This window comes from Diceros bicornis, chromosome 15, assembly GCF_020826845.1.
Source record: "Diceros bicornis minor isolate mBicDic1 chromosome 15, mDicBic1.mat.cur, whole genome shotgun sequence".
NCBI classification, from domain to species: Eukaryota; Metazoa; Chordata; class Mammalia; order Perissodactyla; family Rhinocerotidae; genus Diceros; species Diceros bicornis.
The window spans coordinates 14,737,679-14,762,667 of NC_080754.1; the positions used below are offsets into that span (position 1 = coordinate 14,737,679).

Sequence of the window (24,989 nt, forward strand, 5' to 3'; positions counted from 1 at the left end):
ATACATTATTTGAGGGGAGCAAACCTGTTAGGCAACAATAAAATGTTGATGCTAACAATGAACAGACTGTAGGCTACTAGGAATAAGCTTCTATGAATATACAAGACATTGTGTATGTTGGTTTTTATTTCTCTTGGGTAAGTATCTACGAGTGGTATTACCAGGTACTACGCTAAGCCTGTGTTTAACTTTCTAAGAATCTGCCAAACCGTTTTCACAAAGGATTGTAACATTTCACACTCTTACCAACTGTGTATGAGGATTTCAGTTGTTTCACATCCTTGCTAATACCTGGTATTCAGTCTTTTTATTTTTAGCCAAAGTAGTAGGTGTGTAGTGATTCCTCATCATGACTTAATTTTGTATTTCTCTGAGAGCTAATGATATTGAGCATCTTCTTCATGTGCTTATATACTTATGGGGTTCAACTGTTTGCAGTCATCGTTCTTTCTGAGCTCAAATTAGGCCACTGGGAGCCCCTGTTGCTTTGAGGATTTTGTCTTCAATCGTGCCTAGGGAAACTTCCATCCACTTTGCTCAACTTTTCTATTCATAGATTTTAGCTCTCCAACTTTTTCCTTTCCTTACCCTCCAGATTACAGTATTGAGAGTTAACATATCCTATCTAATTTTCCCATGAAAGACCTCATATAACCAGTTTTTCTAGTTAAATCCTTCTTTCAATATGGTAGGTTAACTTTTGCAAGCCATTTTGCCAGGATGTTATACTGTGTAAGTATAATTCTGTAACAAGTTTTGTTCTTTTACCATTCCTATTTTTTAAAAATTGTCACTGTCTAGTGACATGAACAAATAATGAGTCGTACAGAAATAACCTGAAATTTGATACTAGATATTTAACAAGATACAACAGTAAGACATAAGGTGATGTTTTCTGACCTCCACCACTGTTTTGCAGGTGGCAGAATACTTCATGGGTTCATTAGTTAAGCAGTTTAGCTCTCCTATTATTTCCCCATTGATCACAAAGTCTGTGTAAGTTATCTGATAATCTTTCTCGTCTGACTCCCAGAGTACTTGGTCAATTCCCAAACCCGGCTCTGATGTTTGAAGCTGTTTAGGAACAAAGAAAGAGAAAAATACATATGCCATTTAATTTACAAAGATTTTCTAATTTATGGCCTTTTTCCTTTGGTTTTAACAATTTTAGTATGTGCATATTGATTTGAGAATACATATTGCTGGTGTGTTTTTAAGTAAATTTATTAAATTAGCAATGACTTAGAAACAAAGCATTCTTTATTTTTTTTGCAAGGAAGATCAGTCCTGAGCTAACATCCGATGTCAATCCTCCTCCTTTTTGCTGAGGAGGATTGGCCCTGGGCTAACATCCATGCCCATCTCCCTCTACTTTATATGGGAAGCCGCCAGAGCATGGCTTGACAAGCAGCGCAGCGGTGTACGCCTGGGATCCGAACCTGCGAAACCCGGGCCTCCGAAGCAGAGCGCGTGCACTTAACCGCTACGCCACCGGGCCGGCCCCAAAACAAAGCATTCTTAAAGACTCCAATCTTTCAGATTCCACTTACTCAGCCAACCTATACCTGCCTTAGAATGGCTAAATGCCCAACTCAAACATAAGATGAGTATAATTTATATTATAATTTTCTATCTTAAAGATCATCCTTTTGATGGTTACTTGTTATCTCTGGGAAAGTGCGGCTTAAAAGGTGATGAGTGGTGTTATCCATTGCATCTGAACAAGAAAATTGTCATTTGGATGGTAGCTGCTGTTCTAAAAAAGGAACAATGAAGATCTTAACATGGAAAGCTCTTAATTCTCAATTTTATAAGGTTTTTTTTTTTTTTTTTTTGAGGAAGATCAGCCCTGAGCTAACATCCATGCCAATCCTCCTCTTTTTGCTGAGGAAGACTGGCCCTAAGCTAACATCTACTGCCAATCCTCCTCCATTTTTTTCCCCCTTTTTCTCCTCAAAGCCCCAGTAGATAGTTGTATGTCATAGTTGCACATCCTTCTGGTTGCTGTATGTGGGACGTGGCCTCAGCATGGCCGGAGAAGCGGTGCATCGGTGCCTGCCCGGGATCCGAACCTGGGCCGCCAGTAGCAGAGCGCGCGCACTCAACCACTGAGCCACGGGGCCGGCCCTCAATTTTATAAAGTTTTTAACTAATGCTCACAAGTGCATTTATAAATAACTCTGCCTTACCTTTACCATGCCTGAAATAATTATATAAATTCCTTTGGGCTCATCACCTTCTTCAAATATATCATTTCCACAATCAAAAGTTACAATTCTGGCTTTGTCCTAAAAAATATCACCAATACATAAGCTATAAACAATATTTTAGTAGTGGTTGGGGATGTTGAAGTTTACATTTTAATAAAAGTTTTACATTTTTAAAGTAAATATCACTCAAGAAGATCTGAGATATCATGTTAGCAATAAATTTGTAAGAGAAAATAGGAATTATGGCTAGCAAAGAGAGGAAGGTGGATATCCATGGATATATGTAACTTCAGATGGGGGATTTATACATAGATTAGGAAAGAAATATCTAATCTAGGAATAAGAATGTAATGGAAAGATGAAAATATTTCATCTGGATGGAAAATATTCAGGACAGATTCAGGCTAATGTCACGTGTACTTCTCATACATATTCATGCTTTAAACAGCTGACGAAATAAAAAGAAAAATTATTCATTCAAAATACTTTAAGCAGGTGGAAAAATGTAATTGGTCTTTTGATACCAACTAGATATAGAAAAAGAATGTTATTAGAACAAGTTAGACCCATTTATTTGTTCATTCCACAGACACTTATTGAGCGCTCACTATGTGATATGCAACATGCTGGGGGCTGGGTATTCAAAAGCTGGATGAGCTAAAAAATATAGTAGGAGAGAGAGAGGTAAAGATAATTGTAATGTAATGTACTTAATACTATAATAAAGGTATATACTGGGTACAGAGGTGACACCTTCAGTCCTTCAAACTCAAGATGGACCACAGGATGGTCTTCTACTGGTGGGGTGTTTGATCCCAAAGCCTACTTTTCTAAGTACCTTTGGTGGGGATGTTTGCAGAGAAGCAATATGCAGAGAAGGTTTGAAAAAAAAAAAAAAGACAAAAAGCATTTCAAGAAAAGTAAGTAGCACCTACGGAGGAATGGAATCAGAAAACAGTGCAATGTGTTTTGGGCACCATGTGTGGTTCAGTAGAGAGTATGAAGTACATGATGAATGGGCTGATTGTGGAAGCACTTTGCATGTCATTCAAAGGGATTTTAATTTTATCCTACAGGCAATAAAAGACACAAAGAATTTTAAACTGGAGAGTATCACGGTTATATCTTTATTTTTTTTAAAAAATCATTTGGCGGTATATTAAAGATAGTATTACTAGGAAATAAAAATATTACCTGAATGAAGCTTATATGGTGTTCCTCTTTATCTAGCCATGGAATATGGTACAGTGCTTCTTCAACAGTAAGAGGCTTGATAATAGGCTGAAAATCAATTATCTCTCTTTTTTTGGCCATTATTAACTAAAAACACAAAATTTAAGAAAGGAGATGAACAAAGCTGGTGTTCACAGAATGTTCAAACAATTATGGTTTTGTACTATTTCTTTTTCTTGCTCTTCTGAGATTTTTGTTCTGCCATGGAAACCTCCCACCTCTTCCCTCTAATAGCATTTTTCTATGTTAATATTCTGAAGTCAGAGATTAAACTTTTAAAAGTAAACCTTTTTACTAAAGCATAGCAGATAAGCAAAAAGTGCACAAATCATTAAGGTCCACTCAAAAAACCTTTACAATGTGAAAATATCTGTGTAAGCAGCACGCAGGTTAAGAAAACATTTACTGCACTCCAGAATCCTCCCTTATGTTCTCTTCTAGTCATTACTTCTATCCAAAGATAAGCACTCTTCTATTACCGTAGTTTAGCTTTGTCAGGTTTTGAGGTTTATCTGCATGAAATCAGAGTATGTACTTGTTTGTGTCTTGTTTCCTTTGCACAATATTATGTTTCTGAGATTCATCTATAACGTTGCAGGGAGCAAAAAGTCATTTATTTCATTTTCACTGCTGTGTAGTATTATGTTGTATAACTAGACCACAGCTTTATTTATCCACTGTTGATTGACATTTGGGTTGCTCCAGTTCTGGGCTTTTGTAATGCTGCTATGAGTATTTGTTTGCTGTACGTATGTACGCATTTCTGTTAGGTGTATGATTATATAATCTAATTTCTGCGTCTTAACATATGTATATGTTCACATTTAGTAGATTCTGCCAAACCATTTTCCAAAGTGATTGCATCAATTTACGTTCCACTCCAATGTTCCAGCAGTTCCACACCATTGTCTACATTTGGTATTGTCAGTTTTTAAAAAAGTTTAGATATTCTGGTGGTTGTGTGTTGATATTTCATTTTGATTTTAATTCGTGTTAAGCTTATGACAATGATTATTTGGCGCCTTTTCTTATGTTTATTGGCTGTTTGAATATTGTCTGTTGTGAAGTGCCTGTTCAAGTCTTTTGCTGATTTTTTAAAAAATGGATTTTCTCTCTTGTTCGTATTGATTTGTAACAGATTTTAATATATTCTGGACATAAGACCTTTGTTGGATTTATTTATTTTGAAAATATCCTCTAACTTTTTGTGCATTGTCTTTTCATTTTCTTATATTTTAATAAAGAGAAATTCTCAATTTTAATGTTATTTAAATCCAATTTTCTGTTCTGTTTTAAGAAATCTTTACTTAAGCCAATATCATGAAAGTTCTCTTATGTTATCTTCTAGAGCTTATTGTTTTGCCTTTTACAGTTATGTACAATCCATCTGGAATTGATTTTTTGCATGTGGTATGAGACAAGAGTTCAGATTCATGAATGAAATAGGTGCAAGAACTCTACACAGAAAAAAATAAGAACCACTGAGGTAAAATTAAAACCCAATTAAGTGGAGAGATACGTTAATAGATTGAGTCAATATTACAAAGATGTCAGTCTCTAAATTGATGTACGGACTTACTGGAATCCCAATGGAAATTTCAGTAGGCTATTTAGTGGAAATTGACTAGCTGATTCTACAATTTATTTGAAAATACAAAATGCCAAAACTAGCCAGAATAATCTTGAATAAAAGAATGAAGCTGGAAGATACGTGCCCTCAGGCATGAAGATTTATTATTAAGTTTCAATATAAGAGAGTGTGACATACATTGGAAAACGTTCAATGATAGATAGATAAAAAAATAAAACAAGAGTTCAGAAACTCATTAGCACATACATAGTCAATTTATGACAAAAGCTCTACTGCAGTGTAATGGGGTAGGATGATCTTTTCTATAAATGATGCTGGATTGATGATTCTCCGTATGGGAAAAATGTTAACTTTAACCTAGCACTGTTATATAAGGGATTCTAAATGGCATTGCTTCTGTTTATTATTTCTACTATCCTGCAGGATAAACTTTCCCCATAATCAGGCGTATTGGTCTTGGTTTTTTAAGTTCAAAACTCCCAGTCATTTTAGCCATATATACAACTCTCTCTCTCTATTTTGGTTTTTGGTGGTGGTGTGTTTAAAAGCATGGGCTCTGGAATCAGAATTCCTGCATTAGAATACTGTCTCCATACTTACTAGTTGTCTGAACTTGGGGCAGGTTACTTAATCTCTCTGTGCCTCAGTTTCCTCCCTTACAAAATAGGACGATAATAGTCCCCAAGTCGTAGGGTTACCGTGAAGATCAAGTGAATGCAGATTTACTATTGTTTTTTTATGCTTTTATTATTCTTCTCTTTGCTTTATTTTACCACGGTCTTTTGAGGTTTTCCTCTAGTGTTCTATGTTTTTTCTCCAGTGAAGATGCCCCTTTTCACAGGTCTTCCTGCTATAGTCAAGTGAAAATGCTGGATCTTTAAACTACAAAATAAGCATTAATCTAAAAATAGTCTGCATTGATCATGGTGAGTTTTTTTATTCATACAAGGCACACAGGCATTGTGTGGTAATGGAGTAACCTACAGAAGTATAAGCCAGACTGTGTCTTCAGGATATTATTCTGGATACCTCAGGAAAATTGTGGCAACTGGCTTGAGACACCATATATCAGTACAAAATCTTCTTTAAAAATTTAGTTTACTTATTATACAAGTGATATATGAGAACGTTTCCAAGTAACAGTTTCAAGTATTATGAAAAATATAAATAAAATAAATAAATCTCCCTTTACCCTCGCTCTATCCTTACTACTCTTTCCTCCAGATGCAACAAATATTGAGTTTCATATATTTTTGTCTAGATTTTTTTTAAATAGTACATAGATACAATGTATAATATATCTTGGTGATCTTTTTCATACCAGTACATATAGATTTTTCTTAATCTTGCTAATTTATATATAATGTTCATTTGCATGGATGTATCAATTTATATAACGATTCATAATTTGATAGACATGTAGGTTGTTTATAGCATATGTTTAAACATATATCTTTGTGTACTTTTAAATATCTGTACGTTTCTACATGTGTAATTGCTGGTTTAAAAGGTATGCATTTTTAAAGTTTTCATTTGCTAAAATTGCCCTCCAGAATGGCTGTACTCATTTGCATTTCATTCTGCCATATTTAAGTCTGACTATTTTCTTATAACCTCATTAGCATTGAACATTGACAGTTTCTTCCATTATTGCTGATTTAATGGGCAAAATATGGTAGCTATTAATACTTCAGTTTCTATTTCCTTGGTTACTAGAGATGTCAAACGGACTTTCAAACATTCTTTGGCAAATTTTCTTTTCACATCTGTGAAATGCCTGTTTAATTCTTTTCTCTCTTTCTGTAGAATTCTTTGTCTTTTTTCCATTGATTTGTGGGAACTTTTTAGGTATTATTGCTATCACTACTTTGTGTGTAATTTTTGTTACAAATATCTTCCAGGCTGTGCCTTGCTTCTTAACTTGTTTGTAATATATTTAAACATATGAGGTTTTAAATTTTATGCAGCATTATCTACTAATCTGTTCACTAATGGTATCTGGGTTTTGTGAATGGTTTAATAGAGCTTTTCCCGCATCAAGAATATAAAGATATTCTCTACATTTGATTATAAAATTTGCACAATTTTCCATGTTCCATCATTACATCTGGAAGTTTTTCTTTCCCTGTGTGGTGTGAAGTATGGCCCTAATGTTATTTTTTCCATATGAATTTTGAATGTTTCAGCATCATTTATTGAATAATCTATCATTTTTCCTAATTTGCAATGTCACCTTTAGGTATACTAGAATACTATGTGTATTTAGATGTGCTACTAGATTCAAACCTATTCCATTGATGTATTTTTTCCTAATTCTATTCTAATTCCACGTTATTTGATTATTGTGGATTTATAGCATGTTTTACTATCTACTAGGGTAAACATTGCCTCACTGTTTCCCCCTCCATTTTTTCATTTGTGGTAAAATACACAAAATATAAAATTTACCATCTTAACCATTTTTAAGCGAACAGTTCACTGGTATTAAGTACATTCATATAGTGCAATCAACAGTACTATTCATTTCCAGAATGCTTTTCATCTTGCAAAACTGAAATTATATACTCATTAAACGATAGTTCCCCATTCTTCCCTCCCCCCAGCTCTTGGCAACCAGCATTCTCCTTTCTGTGTTTAAGATTTTGACTGCTATAAGTACCTCACACAAGTGGAATCATACAGTATTTGTCTTTCTGTAACTGTCTTATTTCACTTAGTACAATGTCCTCAAGGTTCATCCGTGTTGTAGCATATGTCAGAATTTCCTTCCTTTTTAAGGCTGAATAATATTCCACTGTAATTTTGCTTACCCATTCATCCATCAATGAACATTTGGATTGCTTCCTTGTTTTAGCTCCTGTGAACAATGCTGCTATAAACATGGGTATACAAATATCTCTTTGAGATCCTGCTTTCAATTTTTTAAAGTATATTCTCAGAAGTGGAATTGCTGGATCTTATGGTAGTTCTATTTTTAATTTTTTGAGTAAGTGCCATACTGTTTTCCACAGTGGTTGTATCATTTTACATTCCCACCAATAGTGCATAAGAGTTTTTGTCTTCATTTTTTTGTGATAGGCATCCTAGTTGGTATGATTATGTAGTTTTGATTTGCATTTCCCTAATAATTAGTGAATTATTAGTGATGTTAAACATCTTTGCATGTACTTATTGGTCATTTGCTTATCTGCTTTGGAGAAATATCTATCCAAGTTCTTTGCCCATTTTTTAATTGGGTTGTTTGGTTTTTGTTTTTGAGTTTTAGAGTTCTCTATATATTCTGGATAATTAATTCCTTATCAGATATATGCTTTGCAAATATTTTATCCCATTCTGTGGGTTGCCTTTTTATTCTGTTGATAGTGTCTTTTGATGCAAATGAAGTATATCATAAAAAATTTTTTAATTTTCTTGAAGTGTAATTTGTCTATTTTTTCTTTCTTTGCCTGTGCCTTATCATTTCCAAGAAATCATTGCCAAATCCAATGTCATGTACGTTTTGCCCTATGTTTCTTCTAAGAGTTTTATAGTTTTAGGTCTTACATTTAGGTCATGGATTCACTTTAAATTAATTTTTGTATATCGTGTTAGGTAAGGGTCCAACATCATTCTTTTGCATGTGGATATCCAGTTTTCCCAGAAACAGCATATAGTTGGATCATATTTTTTTATCCATTATTCTAATCTTTGTGTTTTGATTGGAGAGTTTAATTCATTTACATTTAAATTAATTACTGATAAGGAAGCACTTACTTCTGTCATTTTACTATTTTTTTCTATATGCCTCATAGCTTTTTTGTCCCTAATTTCCTCATTACTGTCTTCTTTTATATTTAGATGATTTCTTGTAGTGAAACATTTAAATTTCTCATTTATTTTTGTGTATATTCTTTAGTTCTTTTCTTTTTAGTTACCATGGAGGTTACATTTAACACCCTAGCATGTAACACTCTAATTTGACTTTATACCAGCTTAACATCCATAACATACAAAACCCTTTCTTCAAGGTGACTGATTCTTTCTCTGCCTGCTTAAATATGCCCTTCATTTCTTGCCACATAGGTATTATACATTTTACAGTAAATTCATACTTAAGGATTTAGAGTTTTTAATTGCTATTGTGAATACAATATTTTTTTATATTTTCTTTAATTAGGAAAGAATTTTGAATATTGATCTTGTTTCTGGATATGCTATTAAATTATCTTATTAATCCTTTAGATTTTAAGTTAATTCCTTAGGATTTTAAACAATAAACAAGTAAAACAATTTTCTTCTCTTTCCAAAATTTCCATCACTCAAGTTCCTTTCTTTTCTTCTGGACCTGGCTAAGACATCCAGCAGAGCATTCAAAACTTGGAACGACACTGTTCATTCTTCTTTTGTTCTTGAATTTAATAGGAATACTTCTAAGTGTTTTGCCATCTAACACAATGTTTGCTTCAGATTTTTAGTAAATACTTTTTATTTAGTTAATGATATTTCTTCTCTTATTAACCTTGTAAGATTTTTTTGAACGTTCTGAATGAGGATTGAATTTTATCAAATAGTTTTTCTTCTTTGATCTCTTAATAAGTGAGTTATATAGCTATTTTGGGAGATAAAACCTTCTTAATCAGAGTATATTATGCTTTTAATTTATTGCCAGATTCAATTAGCTACTATTATGTTAAGAAGTTTTGTATATGTAGTCACAAATATAATAGCTTTATGGGTTTTTTTTCTTATACTATTTCCAATTTTGAGAATACATTTTGTACTTACGGAATGAGTTAGGACCCTTTCTATCTTTTCATGCGTCATGGTACTATTTAAATAGCTTAGAGAAAGGAAATGTAGATAATGCTTACCCTATAACTGAGTGTTCTTATACTTTCTATGGGAAAAGTTGTTTCAGTGTCACAGATATCTCCCAGGAACATATTGATACCTACTCTAGCCTAGGATGAGGAATAGTTTCATCATAGCTTTGGTTTGGAAGCAAAGCATAGAAAGAGGTGGTCCCTCACTATGGTAAGAAAGGAAAGAGAAGCTGACCACTGGAGCTACAGGAAGGAAACTCTCTATGATGGGTGCTTTTATTTAGACAATTATTTTAAGTTAGATATTCATATCTCAGGGATGGCCTACATAGGAAAGAGCCAAACGTAGGTCTGAAGATCATGAATGACCATACATCAAGTCTGTACATTTGCTTTGAAAATATTCTACCTTACCTTATTAATTTCAGAACCTTCAATTTTCTGAATAATTCCTTTTAACCTGAAAACTTTAATAATTTGTCTAGCCAAATTGAGCATGACATGAATCTCCTCCTTTGTTTTCATAGTGACAGCGATTTCTGGGTGATCATACTCTAAGTAGCCTGAAAAGTGACAAAAGATTTTCAGATGGACATTATGCTAGTATTTCTGTTCTAAACCCATGGAGTAAAACCCTCAACACAGGGAAGGGTATCTCTTCCTGATGAGGCCTCTGCAATCAATCATAATTAACCAGGAGTTGCAGAGTTCTGCCCGCCATTTTCTTGTCAGCCCACAAAATTAACAATTACACGGATTGTGTATTAACAATCCTAGAATTAACAATTACAGAGATACACCTGCATTGGACACTGTGAGGCTTTTCTGGGCTCTAAAGTTCATGATCGGCTTTTCTATTCTGTGTAAATCAGGATTTTTGACTACAGACTGTGTGCTTAGATATGGCTTCTGATTAAGTCCTTTCACTCAGCCTGGGTCATCGTCCATTTGCCCTGCCTATATATCTAGATGAATCTTCCATCTATGCTTTTCTACTTGTCTTTTCTGGATGCCCACGAGAGATTCATCCACTTGAATCTTACATTTGGGCTTTTCATTGGTCATGACCTCTTGTCTGGCTTGACAACTATCTGCCATGCAAGATCTCTCAAGCTTGGCTTCATTCCCAGGTTTGCTGTATCCTTTTGCTGCCCACCCTCTGGTACTAAATCCCCTTCTCCTCACACATGAATGCTATATATAGGGGTGTGTCTGTCCCATTCCCAGGATTTGTCCTGCACTAGGAGCATGACCTGGTGTGACTCAGAGAAACATGTTGTGATGTTTGGGCATTGAGCGTCCCTGCAATCATAACAGAGATCTACGAGACTTTGTTCTGGTTTCAACTCATTATAAGCCTAAGTTCTCAAATGGCAGCTCTGTGGCAAGTGGAGGGAACAAATAACTTCTTTCCTGTGTTGCTCAGACAGGTGTGTATACTTCTGATTTGGAAGAAAATAGAATTTATAAGGTGATAGTAACGTGTAATAATGGCATGCTAATGCATTTTCTTTAAACAGAAATTAAAAAGCCTTCATTGTGGTATAAGGCAGAGAAGATAAGTGTGGAGAGGTAATATTACACTATTCTCATCCAGCCAAAGATATGATCATGCTGATTGTTAAAGTTATTCACATGACTATTAATGGTAAGTAGGTTTCCTCAAAGATCAGTTTAGTTATCAAAACCATTGCCTCTCTGAAGTAGTGATAATAAGAGATGGTCATGCTGAATCTCTAGGGTGAGAGATACCTACCTAGTTCTTTCATAGCCTGTCCTGTATTCCTCGTTACCCTCCTTAATAACATCTGTGGAACAAAAGAAGTGTTATCCCCATTGGAAAACAAACTGTTATAAAATGTCTGCACTTGCAACTGATAGATTTTTAACCTAAATTAATAACTTTAAAGAAAAATATGACAGAGAGCTTTTCAGAAATTAGAATTAAATTTTGTGCAGTGAATTTTATTTTGCTCCAGCAGGAGTGGTGTGAGAGGATAAGTGGTATTACCTAGGCTGATTTTCAGAAGCCTGAAGTTGAGTCATATATTTTTCCTTAAAGTAACCTCCTGTAGGATACTATTGATTCTGAAAAGTGCAGGCATGGTAGGTACTTTCCCATTCAACTTTATGAGAGCCTCCAAATTTGGGAAACAGGGGCAGCTTTCAACCTCAAGTGAGGTAGGAGGTTTGGCCAAGCTGTGTAAGAGCAGAAATGAACACTAAAACTGGACAACATCTTAGAGATTCAAGTTCTTTAGTATTTTCTATTGTGTATCCTCAAATTCCAGTGCTAAAAATGAGTGGTTAGAAAAGGTAACAAAATTCAGAGAAATAGCTTTAAAGTTACAAGTAGTGAAGAGAGGAAAGATACTGCTTTTTGTGCTCTACTACATATCGAATGTCTAATTTTCTCAACTCCAAAGCTTTGAGCATATAACATATAGCACTCAAATGTCCTAAATTGCCTTGAAAGGTAAATATTTGATTCCACATAGCTGACAAACTTGTGGGCACGTATCAGTCCTCTAATCTGCCTCAACTGAGAAAATAAGAAAATCTAGATCTTACGAACTAGAATTCTCTTTGCTGTTTACTATCTATGTGACTTTGAACATCAATCATTTAATATCTCTTGGCTTCATGTTTTTTATCTGTGTAAATGAGGGCACTAGCCAAGGTTTCCCTCCAAAAGAGTTATTGTTACTTCTTTCCATTTGCCAGATCCCCATCCTTTGCTTCTTTTACTATTTACTGTGGGAAAATTAGGGATAGAGAGAGCTAGAAGCAGCCTTTGGGAATTATGAAGAAGCTCTGTTTGTTCAACACTGCCATCACTTCTCATCCTCCAATATTTCCAGTTTAATGCATCTGTAGCTTGACAGATCCTGGAATTTGCATTGGGAGGACATGACCACTGCTCATGTGTTTCATGATAGCTTCCACAAGGACGGAAAGGTACATTCCGAGAGCCTCGTAACTTGCTAATATGGCACAGACATTTCAGTAAGGAGCCATTTGAGTAATGCAAATGTAGACTAGTTTAAACTTTTACAGAAATTACTTAGCAAACCAGGAATCAAAGACCACATCTACATAAATAGACAGAGGACATGATAGGTGAGGGCAACGGAAGGGTGAGGAGAATAAACCCTTTTCTTAGTATTTAAAGTTTTCCTCACCTGTTTAACCTGTTTAGAACTTGCAATCTGATCAATTATAGTCATTATGTCTGCTTCACCCTGGACATATCCTTTTAGTATAGCATAACTAAAGGACAGCTGATGACTCATCTTTTTATCTAGTATTTGCAGCAACTTTGGTGTTACGAGCTGAAAAAACAGGACTACTATTTAATATAAATTGTACAAATTTTAGTTGATTATATGTTGATTAGTTTAATTAAAATAAATAATAAGACTAAATGGCATGCTCTCAATAGTAACTATAGTAACCTGTCAAGGTTCTTAGTTATTTTACTCATGTTATTTTTATAACTCCATGGCTACAGCTATTTCCCTATAACTAATAATGTTGGGCACCTATGTAAAGTTATGACTGTATTCTTTACTTATTTCCCTTATAGAAAATTGGATGCTATTTTCAACTGGTTTAAATACTTGGAAAACAATGTGATTAATCTTCTGTGCTTAGGTCATAAACTGACTGTCCATAAAGTACTGCTACTTTTACCTGCTAAATCTTCTCCTAAACTTCTCACTAGATGGTTCATTTGGGTTAGAACCTGCTACAACTATATTCCCTGTTTGATCCCACAGTCAACTTCTCATTGTTCCTTTGCCAAGGGTTTCAGTCTCCAGGTTATTTGTTACCGTTGTGCAATCCCCTAATTTCAGCAGAATTGGCTGCTCCTCTGTTTTCCTATCTATGCTCCAAAATCTCCATAGTCATATAGAAAATAAATAACTACCCATCATACTAGTTATAGAAAGATATAATAGACAATCAAAGGTCATTTTTGTTACTATGATTCTATAATACAAATTTATATAACACGAAATGTGTATTTTTTTGGTTTCTTGATTTGTATGAATGTATACTATTTGCTTTATCACTATGAATGGTTTGTATGGGTGTTTTGTTGATTTCCATCTTTTATTCCAATTATCTGTATGATAAACATTACTTTGGGATTAATTTGTATTTACATTAATATGGAATGTTTCATGTGTTCTCTATTCAAAGGAAAAGCTGTGATGAGTATTTCTATACTTTTATATACTAAATAAATTCTAATGTAATTTGGATATTCATAATATAATATGTTATAAAACTTAATTTTTCAAAGGGATCTAAAATTTAAAATATAAACATCAACCCAACAGAAAGTGGAAGCCATAAAACTAGTAAACTGATTTTAGTCTGTATTTCATGAAGCAGGCAAGAGAAATTTGATATTGCGTGATTTAATAGTTCTTTACCTTCAAAATACGTAGTATGCGAAGAAATCGAACAATTTTTATAAAGACCACTGTTTGAATCAAATCAAAAATATAATCCATGGAATATTTCTCAATAAGTATTACATCTATGAGGCCAACTAATGTAATTGCTAACTCAAATAGATTCCAGGTATGCAAAAAATATTCCTTCCTCATTGCTGCTATCTGTTGATTTAAAAAGAAATTACATTATCTTGTTTGTTTTTGCTTTTACTATACCATTTTCTACAATCACTGAAACATCACTTAGGTTTTTCTCTGACCTACCTTAGGATTCTACATGCCTGAAATACTTGTTTAAGTCGGATCATATTAATTTGAAATTAGATGGATAACATATTGAAGCATCTATTCTGAGGGAGGAAACATTCAAAATACCTTCTAGTTTATGACAGTTCATTCATTCATTCCTTCTTTATTTAAAAAAACTTTCATTTAAAACCTACTTATAGCTAAGAGAGTGGGACATGTCAAAGATGATTGTGGATTTCAGCCTGGGAAATTAGGTTTCCAGTGGAATTTTGAAGGAAAAGTAGGTTCAGAGAAGATACATGTGTTTCATATATGCTGTTTGAGATGTTTGCACAGTATTTTGTTAGAGAGATTCAGTCATCATGTCTATATGATCTAAGGCTCTGGATAAAATCTGAGCTGGAGACATGAATTTGGGAGTCATTAGACTATGAATGGTAGTTGATGCCAGGGAAGTGGACAAAATAGCATGACCTAATTCATGTCTATGTCTCTTGTCTCATTTTCCATATCCTCCACGCATTTTAACATCTCTCCAATCTCCCTGAGCAACCTATTCCTAAGCTTCTGTCATTGGGAATGATGTTCCTCGCATGTGTCACAGTGTTGCCTCTAAGTTTTCCCTTGTTCCTGTTTCCCATTATGCTACATGTTCATATATTCATTTTCTACTATGACTCTTATTCATTATTCAAAATTCAACTCAAGCACCTCCTTCCCTTGAAAGCCTTTCTTCTCTGACCCTACTATTCTGTGTAACAAGCTCTTGTTTTTTCCCATAGCACCCTGTGTGTTTCTCTATTGTAATACTTAAGATACTGATTTGTAATTCTGATTAATTTGTCCTCTTTTAGCAGCCTGATCCCCCTACTCACTATGATTCAAAGAAAGTGTAGGAGACAGACATCTTCATGTCCCAGGGAAAGCACATGCTCCATTATAAACTAAGAAATTGCCATATTTGTTTATAAACAGACTCCTGTGTGTTTAGTGGTAGACAATCATTTTCCTTGAGTCTGCTCACATTTGGCTGGGCTGAGGAAATTCAGTGTCTGAATCTAGGAAGTAGAAGACCAGATCCTGGTCTTGTGAGGTCCTGCCCAAGTCACCATTTAGCCTCTTGTAGATGTCTCATTTCCTTCTTATTGAAACAGAATATACACTGGATCATTCTCATAGGAACCTCAAAGAACTGGTATAAAAGTTAAAACCTTATCCAGATACCAAATATTCGGAAGCTTGAGAAAATTACCTGGAGGTCACTAGAATAGAGCCACGGGAGAGGAAGATCCTGGTGTAAAAGGATAGTGTAGGCTTCAAAGGAATAGGGGTTTGTTGAATGTAAGGTTGTCAAAGAATGGTTGGAAGTTCAGGTAATGCCAACTTCTGGCTCTTAGATGCAGAAGAGCGATTACCCTTCCTCTGAGAAAGTTTCAAAAGAACCATTCCTCTAACAGGTTGAGGAATGTTTTGGGAAAATGTTGAAAATACGAGTAGGGAATTCTAAGTCAGCATTGTATATTAGAAAGAACACAAACTTTGATGGACTGAATCTCAACTCTACTATTGATTATCTATGTGACTTTAGACAAGTTACACAACTTATCAGAGACTCAGATCCCTCATCTATAAAATGCAAGGCATAATATCTACGTTAAAGGGTTAATTTAAGGGTTTGAAATGTTATAATCAAAATGATTGGTACCTTCAAGGTGATCATTTATTTTTACTGTTATTAACACAATGGATATTTAAAAAAGCACAGTACAAAGGGGCAGAACTGAACTAAATAGTAAAGAGAGTGAAGGAAATGATAAGTAAAGGCAAGTTTGCAGGTCGAGCAGTGAGGATGAGTCTTGAGTTAAGTAGAAGGGAGAGTGAAGAATGAGATTGCCTAGTTCAGAGTATCCTTTCAGCTGTGAAGTGTAACAATGTCTCTGCAGCCCAGTTCTGCTGTCTTATGTGGGCCTGATTGAATGAAGCTATGGTGGTGCATGGCTATGACAGCAGCTTAACCTTGGCAAAGTACGAAGAATAGTAGAGCTAGAGGGATCTTCATCTGTCATTTAGGCCAACCCTGACATTTTGTAGAAGAAGAAATTGAGGTTGGGAAAAGTTCAGTAATTTGATGAACAGCTAACAGTTTGTCAGAGAAAACCAAAACCAGAGCCAAGTCTGCTAAATCCTGCTCAGTGCTCTTTCCACTATAGTACACATTAAATGATTTTAGGGAACTCCTCACTCTCACTCTCACCCTATTACTAACCCTAACCCTAATTGCTTTATTTCCTCTTAATTATATGAAATCTCCTATGGTCTTTCCAACTAACTTGGAATTTGTTACATACAATGTGATTGAATGTGAATCCATCCCCTTCCCCCAATATCATGGCTAGGCAGTAGCATTCAATTTTTCAGGAAAAATTTGAAATTCGTTTATTTTGTCCAAATATAAGTTATAATTCTTCTATTTAAATCTTCTCGCTAAAAATATTTTTTATTACAACTTGTTGATCCATATGACACAATATTATTATCAGTTTTTGGGTATATATTCCCGTTATTTAACAAGTACTTTTATATTGGATTTGAAAAATCAAATTATGAAATGTTTTCAAGTATAAATGAATACCTATCAATCTACCTATTCATCAGTTTATCTGTCTAGTACAAAAATAATAAAATGACCAACCATGTACTCACCACCTTGTTAAGTTTAAGAACGTTGGCAACACCTTTGAAACTCACTCTGGGTCCCTTTAACACACATGATTTTAAAATTTATTTTTGCAAATACAAAAGCAATACTTAAAGTATGGATATTTTCTATCGAATCACCCTAAAAAATCACCTTTAGAAATTAAAGTTTACTTGTTTGAGAAGTGAGGGAGAATTTCATACACTCCTTTAGAAAACTGTCTGTAGCTAGTGTTGAAAAATGAAGTTAGGAAATCTTCCTGTTAGACATGTAACACATTCACACACACACACACACACACACACACACACACACACACACACACGTACACACACACACACACATTTTATATTACCTTAAGTAGGGCCTCCAGGATATAAAATGCAAGAAAAGAGTAGTTAGAACGTCTTACTTCATGCTCATAGATAGCATTTAACCCAGGTATCCAAGAAATTATAATAGGAAACATATTCATTAGTATCACAAGGTATCCGACATGCTCAAATTCTTCAGTAAATACTATTTTATGGCATACATAAAGAAAGCAATGCCTGTAAAAAAAGATAGTTTTATCTGATAAAAGAATTACGTTGGATTATTTTCATCGTATGCTCAGTTCTATTCTAATCATCAATAGCTACAAAGCACAGCTTAATTCCGGGAAGTAGCTATCACTACCTAATGCTTTATGGCATCCTACTTCAGATGTTGCCCTTTTAATTTCCTCCTCTGCTCAATGTCTTGAGGCTGGTTTCCTCTCTTTCTTTCTCACATTACTCACCTCTCAACCTCTCATTCATTTTTACTTCTATTTCTAATAGAAATACTTTGGGTTATAAAACAGGGATAATTCAAACTGGAAATATTAAAAAAAAATAAAACAAAGGGAATCCCTCCCATGTTCCAATAATTCTCTTCTCAGAGATGACTACTATTAACAGTTTGAATATTGTTCCAATCTTTTTGTTTATATAATCATTATCTATAAACACAAAAGGAATTATACCATACGTATTGTTCTGTAACCTGTTTTTTTTTTTTTTTTTCCTCTTAACAATGTATCATGAGCATCTTTCCTTGTCAAGGCATAAAATCTGGAACAAATCCTAGGGTGTGTGGTAGTGGAACAGTACAGATCCACATTTTATCAAAAAATTTAAATTAATGAATATGCTTTTAAAAAGTTGCCATACCAAGTATGCTAGAGAGTGGAATTGTAGTGATAGGATTTACTTTAAGTATTTAAATTTTATTTTTTAATTAGTCGAGTAGTATAATAATGCATTATTATTGTTAAAACTCAAATGAAATGATTAATCAATTACTGATTGAAGATTGGGTAAGTATAGATCACTTCCGTATTCTCAGAGGTGGATCTGTGTTACTCATGACCTGAAAATTTTACAACTTGGGGCCCTATTTAAGAAGAAGATGAAATTATGAATAACAGATGATCCTGTCATCAAATCGCTAGGGCCCTCCAAGGCCTCAGGCAGTGCCTGTGTGAGGGAGAAGCCAGAGTGTAAGCCTTGTTAACTGCGTGGTTAACACTGCCTCTGCCTTTTTCAGTCCTCTCTCCAGCTGTATGGAGGTATAATTGACATATAAAATTGCAGATATTTAAAGTGTACATCATGGTAGTTTGATATACATATACATTGTGAAAAGATTCCTCCCATCTAGTTAATTAACACATCCATTACCTCACATAAATATATTTTTTTGAGGATGAGACCATTTAAGTTCTACTCTCTTAGCAAATTTCAATTATACGATACAGTATTATCAACTATAGTCACCATGCTATATGTTAGATCCTCAGACCTTACTCATGTTGTAGCTTAAAGTTTATAACCTTTTACCAACTTCTCTCTATTTTCCCATCCCCAGGTCCCTGGCAACCACTTTTCCAGTCTCTGTTTCTATGGGTTGATATTTTTTTTTTAGATTCCACAAATAAGTGATACCATGCAGTATTTGTCTTCCTCTGTCTGGCTTATTTCACATAGCATAATGCCCTCAAGTTTCATCCATGTTGTTGCAAATGGCAGGATTTCCTTCTTTCTCATGGCTGAATAATTATACATATATATATATATATCTATATGGATAAAGAGGAATATGAGAATATATATAATATTTTCTTTATCCATTAATCCATTGGTGAACACTTAGGTTATTTTCATATCTTGGCTATTGTGAATAATGCTGCAATGAACATGAGAGTGTAGATATCTCTTCGATATCCTGCTTTTATTTCCTTTGGATATATACCTAGAAGTGGGATTGCTGGATCGTATGGTAGGTCTATTTTTAATTTTTGTGGAACCTCCATACTGTTTTCCATAGTGGCTGTACCAATTTACATTCCCACCAACAGTGCACAAGTGTTCCCTTTTCTCCACATCCATCCTCACCAACATTTATTATCTTTTGTCCTTTTGAGGATAGGCATTCTAACAGGCGTGAGGTGATAGCTCATTGTGGTTTTGATTTGCATTTTCCTGATAATTAGTGATGTTAAGCACCTTTTCATGCATCCGTTGGTCATTTGTATGACTTCTTTGGAAAACTGTCTTTTTAGTACCTCAGCCAATTTTTAAATCAGATTTTTTTTTTTTTTGCTATTGAGTTGTGTGAGTTCTTTAAATACTTTGGATATTAATCCCTTATAAGATATATGAATTGCAAATATTTTCTCCCATTCCATAGCTTGTCTTTTCATTTTGTTGATGGTTTCCGTTGCTGTGCAGAAGCTTGTTAGTTTGATATAGTCCCACTTTATTTTTGTTTTTGTTGCCTTTGCTTTTGGTGTCAAATCCAAAAAATCATTGTCAAGACAGATATCAAGGAGTTTACCCCCATGTTTTTTTTCTAGTTTTATGGTTTCAGGCCTTATATTCAAGTCTTTACTCCATTTTGAGTTGATTTTTGTGTATCGTGTAAGATAGTGGTCTAGTTTCATTGTTTTGCGTGTGGCTGTCCAGTTCCCCCAACACCATTTATTGAAGAGACCATCTTTCCCCCTTTGTATATTCTTGGCTCCTTTGTCATAAGTTAATTGACTTTACATTCATGAGTTTATTTCTGGGTTCTCTATTTTGTTCCATTGACCTATGTGTCTGTTTTTATGCCAATGTCTACTATTTGATTACTACAGTTTTGTAATACAGATTGAAATCAGGAAGTGTGATACCTCCAGCTTTGTTCTTCTTTCTCAGGACTGCTTTGATTGTTCAGAGTCTTTTGTAGTTCTATACAAATTTTCAGATTTTTAAAAATTTTTGTAAAAAATGCCATTGGAAGTTTGATAGGGATTGCATTGAATCTGTAGATTGTTTTTGGTAGGATGGACATTTTAACAAAATTAATTCTTCCTATCCATGAGCACAGAATATCTTTCCATTTATATGTGTCTTCTTCAATTTCTCTCATCAACGTCTTATAGTATTCAGTGTACAGTTCTTTCACCTCCCCGGTTAAACATATTCCTAGATATTTCATTCTTTTTGATGCAATTTTAAACGGGATTGTTTGCTTAACTTCTCTTCCTGGTAGTTGGTTATTAGTGTGTAGAAATGCTACTGATTTTTATATAGTGATTTTATATCCTGCAACTTTATTGAATTTGTTTATTAGTTCTAACAGGTTTTGGTAGAGTCCTTAGGGTTTTCTATAAATAATATTATGTCATCTGCAAATAGAGACAGTTTTACTTCTTCCTTTCTGATTTGGTTGCCTTTTATTTCTTTTTCTTGCCTAATTGCTCTGGCTAGGACTTCCGCTACTACGTTGAATAAAGTGGTGAGAGAGGCATCCTTGTCTTGTTCCTGATCATAGAGGAAAAACTTTCAGATTTTCATTGAGTATGATGTTAGCCGTGGGCTTGTCATATATGGCTTTTATTACGTTGAGGTACATTTCCTCTATACCCAGTTTGTTAAGAGTTTTTATCATGAGTGGATGTTGAATTTTGTCAAATGCTTCTTCTGCATCTATTGAGATGATCATATGACTTTTATCCTCATTTTGTTAATGTGGTGTATAACATTAATTGATTTGTGGCTGTTGAACCATCCTTACATCCCTGGAATAAATCCTACTTGATCATGGTATATGATCATTTAAATGTATTATTTAATTTGGTTTATTAATATTTTATTGAGGATTTTTGCATCTATGTTCATCAGGGATATTGGCCTATAATATTCTTTTCTTGTAGTGTCCTTGTTTGGTTTTGGTATCAGGTTAATGCTGGCCTTGTAACATGGGTATGGGTGTACTCCCTCCTCTTGTATTTTTTGGAAGAGTTTGAGAAGGATTGATAGCAATTCTTCTTTAAATGTTTGGTAGAATTCACCAGTGAAGCCCTCTGGTCCTGGACTTTTGTTTGTTGGGAGGTTTTTGGTTACTGATTCAATATATTTACTAGTTATTTGTCTGTTGAAATTTTCTATTTCTTCCTGAATCAGAGTTGGCAGTTGTATGGTCTAGGAATTTATCCATTTCTTCTAGATTGTCCAATTTGTTGGTGCCTAACTTTTCATAGTAGTCTCTTATGAGCCTTTGTATTTGTGTAGTATCAGTTGTAATGTCTCCTCTTTCATTTCTAATTTTATTTATTTTAGTCTTCTTTTTTCTTGGTAAACCTAGCTAAAGGTTTGTCTATTTTGTTTATCTTTTCAAAAAAACCAGCTCTTAGTTTCATTGATATTTTCTATCGTCTTTTTAGTCTCTATCTCATTTATTTCCACTCTGCTTTTTGTTATTTCCTTCTTTCTACTAACTTTGGGCTTAATTTGTTCTTCTTTTTCTAGTTCCTTGAGCTGTAAAGTTAGGTTGTTTATTTGAGATCTTTCTTGTTCTTTCTTTGTTTTTTTTTGGTGAGGAAGATTGGCCCTGGGCTAACATCCATGCCCATCTTCCTCTACTTTATATGGAACATCACCACAGCATGGCTTGACAAGTGGTGCATCGGTCCACGCCCAGGATCCAAACCTGAGAACCCTAGGCCACCGATGTGGAGCATGTGAACTTAACTGCTACGCCACCGGGCCAGCCATTTTTCTTGTTCTTAATGTAGGTATTTTTTGCTATGAACTTTCCTCTGAAAACTGTTTTTGCTGCATTCCATAGGTTTTGGTGTGTTGTATTTCCATTTTCAGTTTTCTCAAGATATTTTTTGATTTTACTTTTGATTTATTCTTTGACCCATTGGTTGTTTAGTAGTATGCGGTTTAATCTCCACATATTTGTGAGTTTTCCAGTTTTCTCCTTGTAATTGATTTTTAATTTCATACCATTGTGGTTGGAAAAGATGTTTATGATTTCAATCTTCTTAAATTTATTAAGACTTGTTTTCATTGCCCAACGTATGATCTATCCTGGATAATGTTCTATGTGCACTTGAGAAGAAAATGTGTTCTGCTGCTGTTGGATAGGATGTTCTGTAAATGTCTGTTAGGTCCATCTGGTCCAATCTGTAGTTTAAATCCAATGTTTCCTTATTGATTTTCTGTCCAGATGATCTATCCATTGTTTAAGGTGGGGTGTTAAAGTCCCCTACTATCATTGTATTCCTGTCTATTTCTCCCTTCAAGTCTGTTAATTTTTGGTTTATATATTTAGGTGCTCCTATGTTGGGTGCATAATATTTACAAATGTTATTTTCACTTGTTGGATTGACCCCTTTATCATTATATAACTGTATATAATGATATAATTATGTCATGATATCATTATATAATTATTTGTCTCTTATTACAATCTTTGTCTTAAAGTCTATTTTGTCTGATATAAATATAGCTACCTCAGCTTTATTTTGATTTCCATTTGCATGGAACATCTTTTTTCCATCACTTCACTCTCAGTCTGTGTGTGTCCTTAGCACTGAAGTGAGTCTCTTCTAGGCAGCGTATAGTTAGGTCTTGGGTTTTTTTTTGTGTGTGTGTGTGTGAGGAATATTAGCCCTGGGCTCACATCTGTGCCCATCTTCCTCTACTTTATATGGGACGCTGCCACAGCATGGCTTGACAAGCGGTGTGTTGGTGTGTGCCTGGGATCTGAAGCTGTGAACCCTGGGCCATCAAAGCAGAACGTGAGCACTTAACCGCTGCACCACTGGGCTGGCCCTTGGGTTTTTTTTTTTTTTTTTTAATCTATTCAGATGGATTTTTTTTTAAATCCATCCATACATTTGAAGTAAATATTGACAGGTATGGATTACTATTGCCATTTTGATAATTGTTTTCTGGCTACTTTGTTATTATTTTGTGCCTTTCTTCTTCTTTTGCTCTCCTCCTTTCTGATTTGATGATTTTCCGTAGTGGTATGCTTAGATTCCTTTCTCTTTATCTTCTGTGTATCTACTATAGGTTTTTTGCTTTGTGATTACCACGAGGCTAATCTAAAACATCTTATATTTATAACAATCTATTTTAACTTTTCTGTGTAGAGTATTCTTGGTTATCAGTTTTTTTTCCTTTTAGTACTTGGAATATATCATGACACTCTCTTCTGGCCTGAAAATTTCTGCTGAAATATCTGCTGATAGTCTTATGGGTGGTTCTCTTCCACATAACAACTTGTTTTTCTCTTGCGGCTTCTGAGATTCTCTCCTTGTCTTTAACTTTTTTTTTTTTTTTGTGAGGAGATCAGCCCTGAGCTAACATCCGCCAATCCTCCTCTTTTTTTGCTGAGGAAGACGGCCCTGGGCTAACATCTGTGCCCATCTTCCTCCACTTTATATGGGAGGCCGCCACAGCATGGCTTACCAAGCAGTGCGTCGGTGCGCGCCCGGGATCCGAACCAGCGAACCCCGGGCCGCCGCAGCGGAGCGCGCGCACTTAACTGCTTGCGCCACCGGGCCGGCCCCTCCTTGTCTTTAACTTTTGACAATTTAATTATATAATGTGTCTCAGTGTAGGTCTCTGGAAACATTGTATTTGGAACTCTGTGAGTTTCTTGGATCTGGATGTCTGTTTCTTTCCCCAAGTTAGGGAAGTTTTCAGCCATTATTTCTTTGAACAAGCTTTCTACCTCTTTCTGTCCCTCTGCTCCTTCTGGGACCCCTATAATGTAAATATTGGTCTGTTTGATGGTGTCCCATAAGTCCCTTAAGCTATCTCCACTCTTTTTAATTATTTTTTCTTCTCTGATTGGATGAATTTCATTGCCCTTTCTTTTAGTTCACTGATTCTTTCTTCTACTTGATCTAGTCTGCTATTGAGCCCCTCTATTGAATTTTTCAGCTCAGTTATTGTATTCTTCAGCTCTATGATTTCTGCTTGGTACTTTCTTATATTTTCTGCCTCTTTGTTGGGATTCTCCCTTTGTTCATGCATTCTTCTGACCTTGGTGAGCATCTTTCTGATTGTTATTTTGATCTCTCTATCAGATAAATCACTTATCTCAGCTTCATTAAGATCTGTTTCTGGAATTTTATCCTATTCTTTTTTTTTGGAACATATTCCTCTGTTTCCTCATTTTCCTTTACTCTCTGTGTTGGTTTCTGTGCATTAGATAAAACAGCCACCTCTTCCAGTCTTGATGGAGTGGTCTTGTTTAGGAGTTGAACCTAATCATTCAGCCCAGCCTGAGCTCTTAGTTGTCTCTCAAACCTTTATGACTATCCAAGCTGCCTTATTTGGTCTTAGTGGCTCCCAGTGGTTGAGAGTATGCCAAGACTTGTCTGTGTCCCAAAGGGGAGGATCTTATTCAGCACCTAGATGCAGGCTGATT

The 24,989-nt window shown here is 34.8% G+C and overlaps 1 protein-coding gene across 1 annotated transcript in view; it reads right to left on the reverse strand.

Moving 5' to 3' along the window:
- SLC9C1 (solute carrier family 9 member C1) overlaps positions 1-24,989 on the reverse strand; it is an 82,873-nt gene that overhangs the window by 2,428 nt on the left and 55,456 nt on the right. Inside the window, exons 15-22 of the mRNA XM_058556518.1 lie at positions 17,605-17,800; positions 14,279-14,464; positions 13,019-13,168; positions 11,593-11,644; positions 10,251-10,399; positions 3,405-3,530; positions 2,190-2,288; positions 901-1,074 (exon numbers count right to left, since the gene is read on the reverse strand). Coding sequence (XP_058412501.1) covers positions 901-1,074; positions 2,190-2,288; positions 3,405-3,530; positions 10,251-10,399; positions 11,593-11,644; positions 13,019-13,168; positions 14,279-14,464; positions 17,605-17,800 — 1,132 coding nt within the window. The remainder of the gene's footprint in view (positions 1-900; positions 1,075-2,189; positions 2,289-3,404; positions 3,531-10,250; positions 10,400-11,592; positions 11,645-13,018; positions 13,169-14,278; positions 14,465-17,604; positions 17,801-24,989) is intronic.